Source organism: Vicia villosa, linkage group LG2, assembly GCF_029867415.1.
Source record: "Vicia villosa cultivar HV-30 ecotype Madison, WI linkage group LG2, Vvil1.0, whole genome shotgun sequence".
Lineage (NCBI taxonomy): Eukaryota > Viridiplantae > Streptophyta > Magnoliopsida > Fabales > Fabaceae > Vicia > Vicia villosa.
Genome location: NC_081181.1, coordinates 172,835,838 through 172,849,419, shown reverse-complemented (window position 1 = coordinate 172,849,419; position 13,582 = coordinate 172,835,838). Strand labels below are relative to the sequence as shown.

The 13,582-nt window shown below is 32.8% G+C and overlaps 1 protein-coding gene and 1 long non-coding RNA gene across 7 annotated transcripts; both read right to left on the bottom strand.

Annotated features, from left to right (window-relative positions):
- Nucleotides 1–3,606: 3,606 nt before the first annotated feature.
- LOC131652990 (uncharacterized) lies at nucleotides 3,607–7,921 on the bottom strand. Of its 6 annotated transcripts, XR_009298921.1 has the most exons (7): nucleotides 7,772–7,921; nucleotides 7,328–7,420; nucleotides 6,218–6,419; nucleotides 6,001–6,097; nucleotides 5,770–5,841; nucleotides 5,632–5,691; nucleotides 4,352–5,548 (listed from the first exon to the last, which is right to left on the bottom strand). It is a non-coding gene; the product is annotated as an uncharacterized LOC131652990 (long non-coding RNA). The 6 variants fall into 6 exon arrangements; XR_009298919.1 differs by adding an exon at nucleotides 3,607–3,745 and having other exon boundaries at nucleotides 5,239–5,548; nucleotides 5,770–6,419; XR_009298920.1 differs by having other exon boundaries at nucleotides 4,350–5,548; nucleotides 5,770–6,097.
- Nucleotides 7,922–10,623: 2,702 nt separating this feature from the next.
- LOC131650673 (uncharacterized) lies at nucleotides 10,624–11,055 on the bottom strand. The gene has a single exon (XM_058920374.1). It carries the CDS (start codon nucleotides 11,053–11,055, stop codon nucleotides 10,624–10,626), a length of 432 nt encoding a protein of 143 aa, XP_058776357.1.
- Between the last annotated feature and the right edge of the window lie 2,527 nt (nucleotides 11,056–13,582).

Here is a 13,582-nt window from a genome sequence, read left to right as displayed (position 1 = left end):
GTTCTGATGAACACCATGAAGGCTCTTCAACAGAAGCAAGCTGGTCTTGCTTCTCGTCTGGACAAGCATGAGCATACTCACAAAGAGTTCAGATCTTTTATGAAGACGCAGACAGAAAGCACTGCTGAGATTCAAAACCTTCTGTCCAAGATAGCTTCTAAGCTAGGCTAGTCGTAGTGTGTCTTAGTCTTAGATGTTTTCTTGTTTCTTGCATCTGTTTCTTGCATCTTCTTCCATCCCTTTTGTACTTATGATATTTTGTTGATTAATGAAATATTATCTGCTTCACTTTTTATGTTGTTTTATCATCTGAATCTTTTTAATGTTTTTTGATGTTATGACAAAAAGGGGCAGAAACATGATAATTGACTTGGTTTATTATATCAGTTGCTGGGATAAAGTCTCAACATTCCTAACATTATTTGCAAGTTCTATGTCTTTGAGATTTTTTGCAGGATTGAAGATATTCTGAAAAAGCTCAACATGAGAAGCAAATACATGAGGAAAAGAAATTCTATAAAGAAGCATGTTCTTGGAAAATTGAAGCAAGCTTAGTGCTGTGAAGCTTCAAGATCAGAAGCAAGAAGAATGTTCTGATATTCTCTTTGAAGAATTACTCTAATACATTTTCTTCTCTCATATGCTCTGATACATGCTATTCTTTTTAAGAATCTATCAAAGTTTTCTCTGATACATGCTCTTTCTTAAAAGAATGTCCTGATCCATTCATGATCTGATTATTTTCGTCTAGTATGCTCTGAAACATTTCAAGATGTAAAGATGCTCTGTTGATGCTCTGATACATTCAAGAATGTTCTGATACAATCAAGCATGCTATGATTCAAGAAAAAATTCAAAGCTCTGAAGCTATCCTATGGAAGCAAGAAGTAGAAGCTTTGAATGTTCTGAAGTTCTAGGCAAAGTGAACGTCTCTACCGAAATGGAAAATACTCAGGGAAGTCTTTTATTTATAAATTATTCTAGTATTTATTCCAGGGGGAGATTGTTAATCTCAGGGGGAGACATATTCACACACTCTGATTATATGCTTATGCTATATTTGTGAAATTGTCTTGTGTCATATGATATTCTAATTGCAAATTCATATCAATTATATATGTTTTTGTCATCATCAAAAAGAGGGAGATTGTTAGAACAAGATTTGTTCTAATCAATATTCTTGTTTTGATGATAACAATGTATATGAATTTTGTATAAGACAATGTGGTACTCTAATTCTTTGCATTTTCCATTTCAGGAAATATATAAAGAGTATGCACAATTCAGCGCTAGAAGCACTGACTCAGAAGGTTCAAGATTGCAACATCAGAACATGCTCTCGCAAGACATCAGAAGATGGTCAAGCAGAATCAGAACATGGTCTATGAAGCATCAGAAGAACATGAGATCAGAAGCAGAAGCACTGAAGTTCTTATGGTATCACGCTCAAGCACTTCAAAGTCAGAAGACAAGAAGATGCTTTGCACCAAGCTGTTTGACTCTGATTATTCAAACGTTGTATCTACAAACATCATATAAGAAGCAAGTACAAGATGACAGGCTACGCTGACTGACAAAAGGAACGTTAGAAGCTACAAAAGGCAAAGTCAGTAAAAGCAACAAAAGCAAGGCTCGAGGTAGTTGACAAAAGAGTGAAACATTAAATGCAGAGCTGTACGGAACACGCAACGCATTAAATGCTCCCAACGGTCATCTTCTCAAACGCCTATAAATATGAAGTTCTGATCAGAATCAGAAATAGAACAACTCTTGCAAAATACTGAAACGCTGCTGAATTCATTACTCACGAACTTCATCTTCAACCTCACTTATCTTGTAAAATCTTAATGAGAGTTAAGCTTAGAACTTAAGAGAAATATCACAGTTGTGATTATAGCTTTCTAAGAAGCATTTCAATACTCTTGTAAACATTTATTTTACATTGATTGTAAAAGGTTCCTAGAGTGATCAGTGAGATCAGTAGACTCTAGAAGACTTAGAAGTTTCTAAGTGGTGATTTCCTAGAGTGATCAAGTTGTGATCAGAATACTCTAGAAGACTTAAAGGGTATCTAAGTAGAAAATCATTGTAATCAAGATTGATTAGTGGATTAAATCCTCAGTTGAGGTAAATCACACTAAGGGGGTGGACTGGAGTAGTTTCGTTAACAACGAACCAGGATAAAAATAATTGTGTTAATTGTTTTTATCTTAAGAGTTTTTTAAAGTCACACTTATTCAAACCCCCCTCTTTTTAAGTGTTTTTCTATCCTTCACTATCGAACCAAGAAGCTACCATTCGACCATACTAGAGTTCGATCCAATATCTCACAGAGTAAGTAAGTGGTGGTAGTGATTGTAGATAGAGTAAAATAAAATAAAATGAGATTCGATAGTGACAATAGTTGTAAGAGAGAAATAGAGAGAATGAGTAAAATGAAATAGTAGTATATAAATGTTTTTTTTTTATATTGATTGTGTTTTAAATTTTAAAAATTTAAAATAACTGCTATATTTGACTACTAAATACAAAGTTTACATAAAATAATTTATAACATTCCATATATATCATTGCATAGGATAATACGTATATGATATTATAACGGTACATGAATATCATACATAAGCAGTAGAATGGGATAAAGTATAAGTATAAAAATCGAAAATGTCATAGCCAAAATACATAAATCCCAATAAGGTACTAATACGTAGTTCAAAAGCTACATAGTTGAAAGATACAAAATAATGAAACATCGCCAAGAAACACCGTCGCAAGACTAAGTCATCTTACCCTTGTCTTTGTCCTGCCTCAAACCACCTGAAAATAAGATAATTGGAATGGGGGGAGATTACTAAATCTTAGTGAGTCTCTCTATCTTAAGGGTTCACTCGGTTCTACAAGGTGCATACAATCAACAGATCCATTATGGATCCGGGATTTTCCTCACAGTTGGGTACAAATACACAAAAGGGACAATATCATCATTGGAAATCTCATAACTAACCAATGAGATAGCAACAAACAAACAATCAAACACACAAGTATGCAAACCTGTACCCGTGTACGAGGAATCTAGGAGCACATTAATACCTCTATGTCGGTCATATAATCACACCCTCGATGGGTTACCTCCCATGCCTAATGTCAAGAGACTTGCACACGCACACCGCAAGTGAATCAGATAAGTCCTACATGGAAATTCATCTGTGACGAGTTACAATGGTGACATTGCCTATGTGGCGTCACGGCCCTGTCAATCACCATACGCAGATGTGATCGTCACAATGGTAAATACGCCATCAAGACTGCATGAACGAGTTAAATAAACGGGTTGCATGGTCCAAAAACCGATTACATCGCTGATAGACCCCAAAATTCAGCATATTAAAGGTTTAAACTCCAATCCAAATCAATCCCAACATGCCACAACATTCTAAATCATGTTTATACATACATATAGCAAAATTTGATATGAATGAACATAGATTATCAAACATGCAACCAGAATTTCTCATCACAATCCCATAAATCCAAATTTCATACATTTCCCGAAAATCCCAAGTCTCTATCTATTGAACTCACCTCGATGATGATGGAGAAGCTAAGCAACAAGAAGATGATGATCCGAAACTAGGCTTGGGACATATTCAAATGCATACAAGGGATGAAGCTTGAACTTGGTGGAGCCTCCCTCTTCCTTTCTTCCTCTCTTCCACGTTTCTTTCTCCTCTCTCCCTCCTAAATTCTGGTTTTGTTTCAAATGAGAGAGTGAGACATGCTAAACAAGTCCCTAACTTGTTCAATTAATGGGTGAAATGACAATAATACTCTTATGGAATTTATATTATTTTTTTTATAATAAATAAATAAGGTGCTAATATACTTTTATCTATTAATGTTCTTACCAAATTTAATTAGTGACATCCATTAGTGATAATTATACCGGGTATTACATAATTATTACAACAACAAAAATCAAGACTTGACAAACATCAATAAGATTTTTGGCGCTAAAAAGTTTGTTAAGAGACTTAACAACTTTAATTAATAAGATAAGATGCATCGACACCGTAAATAATTTTAGATTATTCGTAAACGTTAAATTTCTGTAGATGTTTAACTTTTTTTAAAATCATATAAAATATTACTTATGAATAAGTATCATTCATTAAATTGACTTTGTAAAATATTTCTATAATATTATATTATCTTAGTACTTGTTTGATATGTTAAAAATACCACATCAAATAAAAAATTGCAATGTTTTAATTTTTTTTCCAATTAATTATGTAATTTTTAAGTTTTGTATTTTCTTTTTGTAATTTACAAAATTATTTAAAAATACCCAAATTACCTTTAGAATTAAAATGCATTATATTATATAAAAAATAATGAATAATAATTTATAATGACTAACACTATTAAGTATTTATAATTACTTTAGGAGAAAGTATACGAATTTTTTGTCTTTACAATCAAATTTATCAGGTAGATTGAAGTATAGCGATCGGGATTCGAACCCGAATCGTCATATAATATTCTCACAATGGAACTTTTAGGTTGTAATATTGATTTTGCACTTATTTAATTTAATAGTAGTTTTTAGTGATTTTAATTAAAATAATTTATTTTGATATTAATTTAATACTAATGTTATTATTTTTTTCATTATCAATTTTTATATTATTTTTATTTTATTGTATATTGAATTATTTTTTCAAGAGTGAATGCTATATTATAAAGTAAGAATCATCTCTTTTTTTGTGTTAACAATAACATTCATTCACTTTCACTTCCTTAAACAAGTCGTTTTTTCAGTCTCACTAATAAAGTTTTTGATAGATTTCTCACTTCTAAAACATTTTCACTTAAGAAACACTACTAGAAATATTCAAATTTCCTGTGGATTTACCTGCGGATTCTGGCTAAATTTCCGCAGGAAACACGTTACCTGGGGATTTTCCTGCGGTTTCTTGTCCCCAGCTAAAACCTTCGGAGACAATATTTTCGGCAGGAAGTTCCGCAGGTAATTCCGCAGCTAAATCCGCAGAAAACAATCCGCAGGAAATATATTTAAAAAATAAAAATATATATCTATATTAATATTTGCTCCCCTAGAAGTATTACAAGGAGGGTAAAAAACCAGTAGAAATGTTAACCAAAAATTCAGCGCTTCAACGCTTTCAAGCCAGATTCATGTTGAAAGCCACCATAAAAATAGAAAGGTTTACCGATTACCTTTACCTCGTGGCACCTCCTTTTGATCACCAAGGATATATGTTAGGGGCGGTGGGTTTAATTTCCCCACATCACGTCCCCATTTCCCTGCTTAGTTTCTGATACATCTCAGCACCAGTAGTTTCCCTCCACTGAATTGTAACAGACAACATGCTTATACTTGTATAATCTATAATGAACTAAAATTAAAATGTAGCTCCAAAACTATGCAGTCTTCAACTTTTGCAGCTCATATTGGCTTGTTTCTTTCTTCTGAGTATAAAATGCCGTTGGGAGATAGAAGGCGCAGAAGGGCCACAAAAAACCGAGCCTAATGAACACGATATTTCCATGTCAGTATTTGTTCACAAAAAAATACTAGCACTTTCTATAAATTCTAGGTCCGAGTCTCACCCATTGAAATCCAACAAGGGAAAACCAACAGCCTTGCAAACCATATCTACTACATAAGATCTGGCATTGAGGTAAATTGGGTGTTAGAGAACAATTAGTCAAGCAATATTTCTATGTACACCAAGAAAGGGTTGTTACCGATAATACTAAAGCATTTAAACAAAAGCATCCAGTCGTCGACAAACTTATAAATCGTAGATCCTATCCAGCCTGAATAAACATCGAAACTTTCAGTTACATTTAAGGGTTCGACTACTCGAGATAAAGAGCAACAAATATAACAAAAATATTGTATTCAATCTTTAGCATCATGGAAATAAATACAGAAGCGGAAAGACTAATTATAGCCATCATATACGAAGCAACAACCTGAAAACAGGAAGGGATGAAAAAAAATAGTATGTTTGCACCTTGCACTCTGAGCAACCAATCCAACAAGCAAACAAGGCCATGTCAATCCTCGAATCTAATAGCAAAAGAAATTCAGTGTAACAAAATCAAGCAGATGATGATATACTTCCCTTCATCAATTCAATATGTATTTAATGAAGAAACCAAAGCAGAATCTCATTTGAATGGCTGTTACTTCAGTTTTTTCCATTGCTTGTGCAAAATGAGTCTGCAAGTTGTTTCTTTCAGCTGCCAGCATCTCTCTTTCATTCTCAAGAAGATTGATTACATTATTAACACAAAGAAGGTATTGAATTTCCCGAATGGCTGGTCCCGCCAAATATTTACCCACATTACTTGCAACAACCATAGCAATATTTGCCATAATTTAAGGAAACCTGTTAATAAAATGATTAACAAAATTCAGTCAGTCAAAGATCCATGGTATGGTATGTATGAATCAGTCACTTAATTTCTTGATGATAGAAAAACATCTCAGTATCTGTCATGTACGGATATAAGCAAAAGAGATATTAACTTTGAGTCGAATAAAAATTCAGGAAATAATGTCAAATTTAGAACACAAAAGACTAATGATTTAGAATACAAAGCTTATTTTGAGATTGGTGAAAATTGTAAAATATAAGTAATAGGATTGAATCTAGTTTGGACTTCAACAAATTACTTTGACCATATGATATTCTGAATCGAAAAGCATCATACCTTATCTCAAGAAATAGATGCAGTGTGAGTGAGATGAACTTAGTTTAAGATTAACAGATAGAGAGAAGGATACTTGTGCTTGCACTTAGTCTTTGACACAATCATACAACAAAATATTGTTTACCTTATCTTAGACTAGGTATTAGTAGACTATAACTACATCATAGTCTCTACGGATAACAACGTTAGGCAAACTCTTAGGTAATATGTGGTTTCAATGGTGCTGGTACTTAAATGAAGTGGATCAATAAGAATTAGTCACTGTTAACTTAATTGGCATTTTTATAAAAAAAAAAACTCAGACAATCAATCTCTAAACTTTTTAGGAATTTTTTTATACACACCCTTAACCTTTTTAGAAGTTTCTGGCGAAATTATAGTTTTACTCTTTGAATTCAGAGAGGTATATATGAACGCACCATATTTCACTTTTTTATGGATGTTTTTGGAGATGTATTTCTGAATTCACCCATCGATTTGACCGAAACAAACATAACGTTACACTTTTCAACAGAAAGATATTCATTACCAATATAAATAAAATGAGAAACAAACTAAGTATCAATTCTGGCACTCTTTTTACCTCAGCTAGTTTTTCCCTCAACGATTCTAACTCCGCGTCTAGTTCTTCATGGGAAGCAGCTACAATATCAATGTCATCTCCACCCAATGCATCCTGAAAGGCAGTAGTACACTTTTAAATAAACACAACATCTACTATTAGCGTCTCTTCCACAACATTGTCCTTACTCGTCATTCAAACCTTCCCTAACTTGCTGAGTTGAAAATATGACAAATTAAGTTTTGTTTCAGCTGTGCATTTCATCAAACAGCTAGAAGTCATAAAACAGAGCAGAAAATGAAATGTTATTGTTTAACTTTAATACCCAATGATTATAAACTTCTATGATTGGCATGAAGTTCAAAGAAAATAAGATTCTAAAATGTATCTTATCATCCTTCATATTCAGAAAATCATTGTCACTCATTCAAGATTAAAAGCTATACAAAGAATGAGATTACGAACCGTGACGAGAACGGTGAACGGCGGTGAGGACGCGAACGGTGGACGGGAGAACAGTGGATGGGAGGACGGTGGACGGCGGACGGCGATGAGGACGCGAACGACAACGATCGCCAATGAAGAGATGAGAGTGGCATGAGAATGTTCGATAGGGTTTCGACATTGAAGGATAACTCTTTTTCTATTTTTTTAGATTTATATTCATAATATTTTATTATTATTATTATTATTATTATTATTATTATTTTATTAATATTATTTTATTATTATTATAATTATAAAGAAAATATTATCTTATATATCCTATCATATTAATATTTTTTATTTTTTATTTAAAATTTATATTTTTTATATTAAATTTCACAATAAAATATCAATTGAATTTAGTGTCTTAGTGGTTAGAGCTGTCAAAATGGACTAACCGACTTTAAACGGGCCGGTCCAGGCGGGCTTTGGGCTTTTTAGGGCGGGGCCAAAAAGGCAATGTGTAATATGGGCTCGAGATTTACTACCCGAGCCCGACCCTAAATGAGTTTTCTTATTTAAAAAAATTAAAATAAAAACTCCATAATATTTATTATAAATAAAATTAAAAATTATGTTATTTTAAACATAATATATTTTTAAGTATTATATTAGGACAAAACTTAGGTACAATTCACTAGGTGTAGTTCTTACTTTGTTCCAATAAAAATATGACAAGTGTATAATTTCCTCTTACACATATGCAAATTGCTCAAATTTTCTTGCTCCTATTTTCACTCCTTAAATGATGTTTAAATATACTTGTCATATTTTTATTGGAATAAAGTAAGAACCACACCTAGTGAATTGTACCTAAGTTTTGTCCATTATATTATCTCTTATAAATACAATAATGTGTTTCTAAATACAATATATGACTAAATTGTATAAAATAATACTTGAAAATTTATTATAAGAGAAAAATTAATATAATACGGTGAAAAAATTGTTGATTATATTAATCTATAATATTTAAAAGAGAAAGATTAAATAGAATAGAGATAAAATTTAGTGAAGTAAGTAAAATTAATATGCTATTTTGGATTAAGATAATATAAATATATATTTTTAAAATTTATAATTATGCGGGCCTAATGGGCTACCCATGGCCCATATGGGCTAGCCCTAATGGGTAGCGGACTTTTCAGAATTGGGTTAAAAAATTCCTGAAAAAGACCCAAACACTATAATTTTTTGGGCCTGACGGGCTAGCCCATTTTAACAGCTCTGTGGTAAATAATTGGAGCAATGAATGTCAGAACAGGAGTTTAAGTCCTACCTTTTCTTAATTTTAATTTTTATCAAAGTTTTTTTTCTAATTTTTTTTTAGTTTTTTAATTTTATGTTTTAAAACTTTCATAGCTATTACTAAAATATTAGTTGAAGAATTATATATATATATATATATATATATATATATATATATATATATATATATATATATATATATAAAATTTACATACCATTTATTTTATTAAAAACTAAAATTGAAATTAAAAATTAACTAAAATACATTATAAAAATAATTAATAACATAAAAAAATTAAGATTAAAATTAAAATAAATAAAAACACCATACAAATAATTAATAAAAATTAAATAATTAAATTTAATGTCCGATCTGGAGGTAAATTCGCAGGTAAATCCGTAAGTAACAGTAAATTCACGGGTTATTGAAATTGTTTTAACAAAATAGGAGGCGCAATATAGAATGGTCAAACATGGTTATTGAAGTAATATTTTGAAATATGATTTACTTATGTATTTTTTTGAAAACTTGATTATTATAAAAAAAATCTTGAATACCCATTCTCAAAATTTTTAATACCTTTTATTTTATTAAAAAATTAAGATGAGAATTTAAAAATAACATAATTCACATTAAAATATTAATTAATATAATAATAATAAATAATTAACCATTAAATATATTGATTCATTTTTAGAATAAATTTAAGACAAAAATTACTATTATTTTAAGAAAATAGTTAAATTTGTAGCAACATCCGCATGAATCTTTCCTGCGGAGTTACCTGCGGATTTTGTATAATAGTTTCCTTTTAATAAAATAGATATTCGCAGGAAAGTTTCATGTGGATTTACCTGCGGATTTTGCATTATAGTTTCGTTTTATGTTTGAAATATATAAATCGCAGCAAAATCCGCAGGTATACCTGCGGAATTTTCTGCCAACTCAAGATCCGCAGGAAAATTTATTTTATTTAAGAAAGTCCCAGGAAAATCCTCAAGTAAACCTGCGGAAGTATTTCTGCAGGAAATTCCGCAGGTAATACGTGTATTCTAATAATGAAACAACTTTCTACTTTTCCAAATTAATCTTTTTATTCTAGACTCAAAAGTAAATAGTGTTTTTTTTTCCCAAAAAAATACCAAAATATATAATCTATTTTAGTTAATATTACATATTATAATTATACTAAATTATAATCCTACAACTTTTTCTCCCAAAATTTTTCTCCAAAATTAATTTACATATTAATTAATTAAAAATTAAAATAAAATTTTAACAATAATAATGAAAATATTTAATTAAGATTAATAATAATAATAATAATAATAATAATAATAAAATTCATTAACCCTCTAACTAGTTCATTTATAACTCCCAACTAAAATGGATAAAATAACATAGTTATAATTGATTTTATTACTATTATTATTATTATTATTTTGTTTTTTTATTTTGTTTTTTTTAGAATAGATAACTTTTTATTCCTCAAAAACAGTCACGCATACAAGTCGACCTCTTTTAGGTCCAGACATCCATACATTTCAAAATACCCAACAGACAAAGTGACTCCTAACACAGTTTACTTTATGCTAAGAGTTTCTATACAAACATGCTCACGCGTGCTCCTATGTAACTTGCTACGCATTGCAACCATATACTTGATATTGGTTGTCAAGTCTTGTGTCATCGGTTTGTTATTAAAGACAGCTTCATTTCGTGCCCTCCATAATGCATAGGTTGTTTCTGCAAGCGCAATTTTAAGTAGCTGCCGTTTCCAACCTTTCTTCTTTAGTTCCTGCACAGGCCAATCCTTTTCACTATTCCATCCTTGTCCTTCATGGGTGTATCCAAGCCATCTAAGAATGCTATGCCATACTCCTTTGGTTTCTCTGCAATTGAAATATAAGTGATCAATGGATTCCGGTTCAGGGAAGAACACACACGACTGTTCAATGTTTGAGCCAAATCGCCTCAGCCTATCTCGAGTAGCAAGCCTTCCCAAGAATAGCATCCATAACTGAAATTTTTCCCTAGGTCACCCATGTTACTGAAAAAGACAACATTCTAATCTACTCTTTGTTTTTCTCCCCTCAAATGCTTGTACACTTTCGCAAAACAGAATTTCTCTTCTCCAAGCCTAACCTCCCAGTCTTGCTGATCAATAAGGCCTCTGCTTTTCATTATCTGCCTTATTATCCATGAGCAGTCTTGGGGTGGGATCCATTCTTGTACATTTCTGCCTTTCACATAATAAGTTTCCAACCACTTAACCCATAGCTTGTCCTTCTTACCCTGTATATTCCACAAGAGCTTTAACATAGTGGCCTGATTCCATTCCATCAGAGAGGTGATGTTCAAACCTCCAGCATTTCTCGGATTGCAAACTGTTTCCCATGCCACAGGTGCTTTGTTGCTGTTAGTTTGTTTTCCACTCCATAGAAAGATCCTGCATATGCTCTCTACCTGTTTTATAATCTTCTTTGGGAGAGGGAATACCTGCATCCAGTATGATGTGACTGAGAATAGCACACTCTTAACCAACTGACTCCTTCCAGCAGCACTCAACAGATGAGATTTCCAGTGGTGAATTCTTGTGACAATTTTATCCACCAAAGGTTGGCATTGTGTTATACTAAGTCTCCTGCTAGATAGAGGAACACCTAAGTACTTGAAAGGTAATGCTCCCTCTTCATACCCAGTTATTCTCAGGATGGCTGCTTTTTCTTCTACATTGGTTCCACCAAAGTAAACCTTGCACTTGTTAGGGTTAGCTTTCAGCCCAGTGGAATTAGAAAACTGGTTGAAGACCTGCATCATCAGATTTATAGACATGGGATCAGCTTTAGCAAATAATAATAAATCGTCTGCAAAGCATATGTTAGTAATCTTTAGTCTAGCACACTTCGGGTGGTATTTGTACTGTGGATTATCTTGCAGTTTTTCTAGGCACCTATGCAAGTATTCCATAATTAACACAAACAGGATGGGGGAGATGGGGTCCCCCTCTCTGAGACCTCTTTTTTCTCTGAGTTTACTACTAATTCTCCCATTTATAGCATATCTGTAAGTAACAGTAGTGATGCAAAGTATAATCCATTCAATGAATTCTCCAGGAAAGTTTAACTCTTGCATTATATGTTTCAAAGCTATCCATTCCACAGTATCGTACGCCTTTTGCACATCCATTTGAATGGTGCATCTTGGGGACAAGTGTTTTCTACTGTAGCCTCGAATTAACTCATGAGCAATCAGGATGTTATCTTGGATATTTCTGCCAGGAATAAATGCAGACTGGCTCTCATCAACAATATCTCCCACCACTCTACTCAATCTCCTAGTGAGGACTTTGGATATTATTTTACAGATAGTGGTGCAACAAGCTATGGGTCTTAGATCCTTTACTGTTTTGGCCTCCTTTGTTTTTGGAATGAGGGTTACCAAAGAGCAATTTGCTTCAGCATACAACCTTTTATGACAGAAAAAGTCTTGGACAACACTAATTACATCACCTTTAACAATTTTCCAACTTTGCTTAAAAAAACTAGAATTATAGCCATCAGCCCCAGGGGCTTTTGAATCTCCAATCCCTTGCAATGCTTGCCATATTTCATTTTCAGTAACAGGCCTGATGAGGCTATTAGCACTGTCACTACTAAGCTGAGGCCCTCTTTTAAGTGCTTCAAGATCCACATGAATCATGCTTGGGGTGGTAGTCCCTACCAGCTTGCCATAAAACTGCAAGATTTCTGTTTCAATATCTTTGAAATCCCAAATTCTGGCTCCATTCTTATCCTCCAGCTTGGTAAGAGAAGTTTGTCTATTTCTTTCCTTGAGATTGGCAAAGAAATATCTGTTGTTCCCATCTCCCAACTGAATCCATTCAATTTTAGCTTTCTGCATCAAGATTTTTTCCTCAGTCTCAATCTTCAGGATTACCTCATCAGTTAACTTTGTAACCTCTGTGAGTAATTCTGAGTTGAAGGGATCCTTACTCAAATGGTCTTGAGCTACATGTAAACTTTCTTTGCTTTCTTGTATACTCTGGCTTCTCTGATACATCCTCTTGTTCAATCTCCCCAAAGGGCCTTGCAATTTAAGAAGTTTCTGCCATAGTGTATGCATGGGTCTGCCTGAAACATTTATAGTCCAATTGCTCCTAACAATATCCATAAACTCAGGATCTTCTCCTGTGCATTTGAGGAATTTAAATCTAGGCCTTATTCTCTGAGTTGTACTCCCATTCTGCATAGTCAGTCTCAGAGGAGAATGATCTGACATATGGGGATTTAAACTCTCCAAGTCACTCTCAGGGTATTTCAAGAACCAATCAATATTGCATAGCACCCTATCAATCTTGGAGTAGATCACACCTGTCCAGTGTTTATTTGACCAAGTATAAGGTAAACCTCTAGTTTCATGTTCAGTAAGACCAAGGCTCTGCATCATCCTCTCCAGATCCTCAAACTCTTTACTATGAACCTCTTTTCCTCCCATTCTATCAGTAACCTTTAGAACATTGTTAAAATCCCCAAGTAGGA

Excerpts from the sequence above, each read along its gene's own strand:
- LOC131650673 (XM_058920374.1), bottom strand. The coding sequence starts at position 11,055 with ATGCTATTCTTGGGAAGGCTTGCTACTCGAGATAGGCTGAGGCGATTT.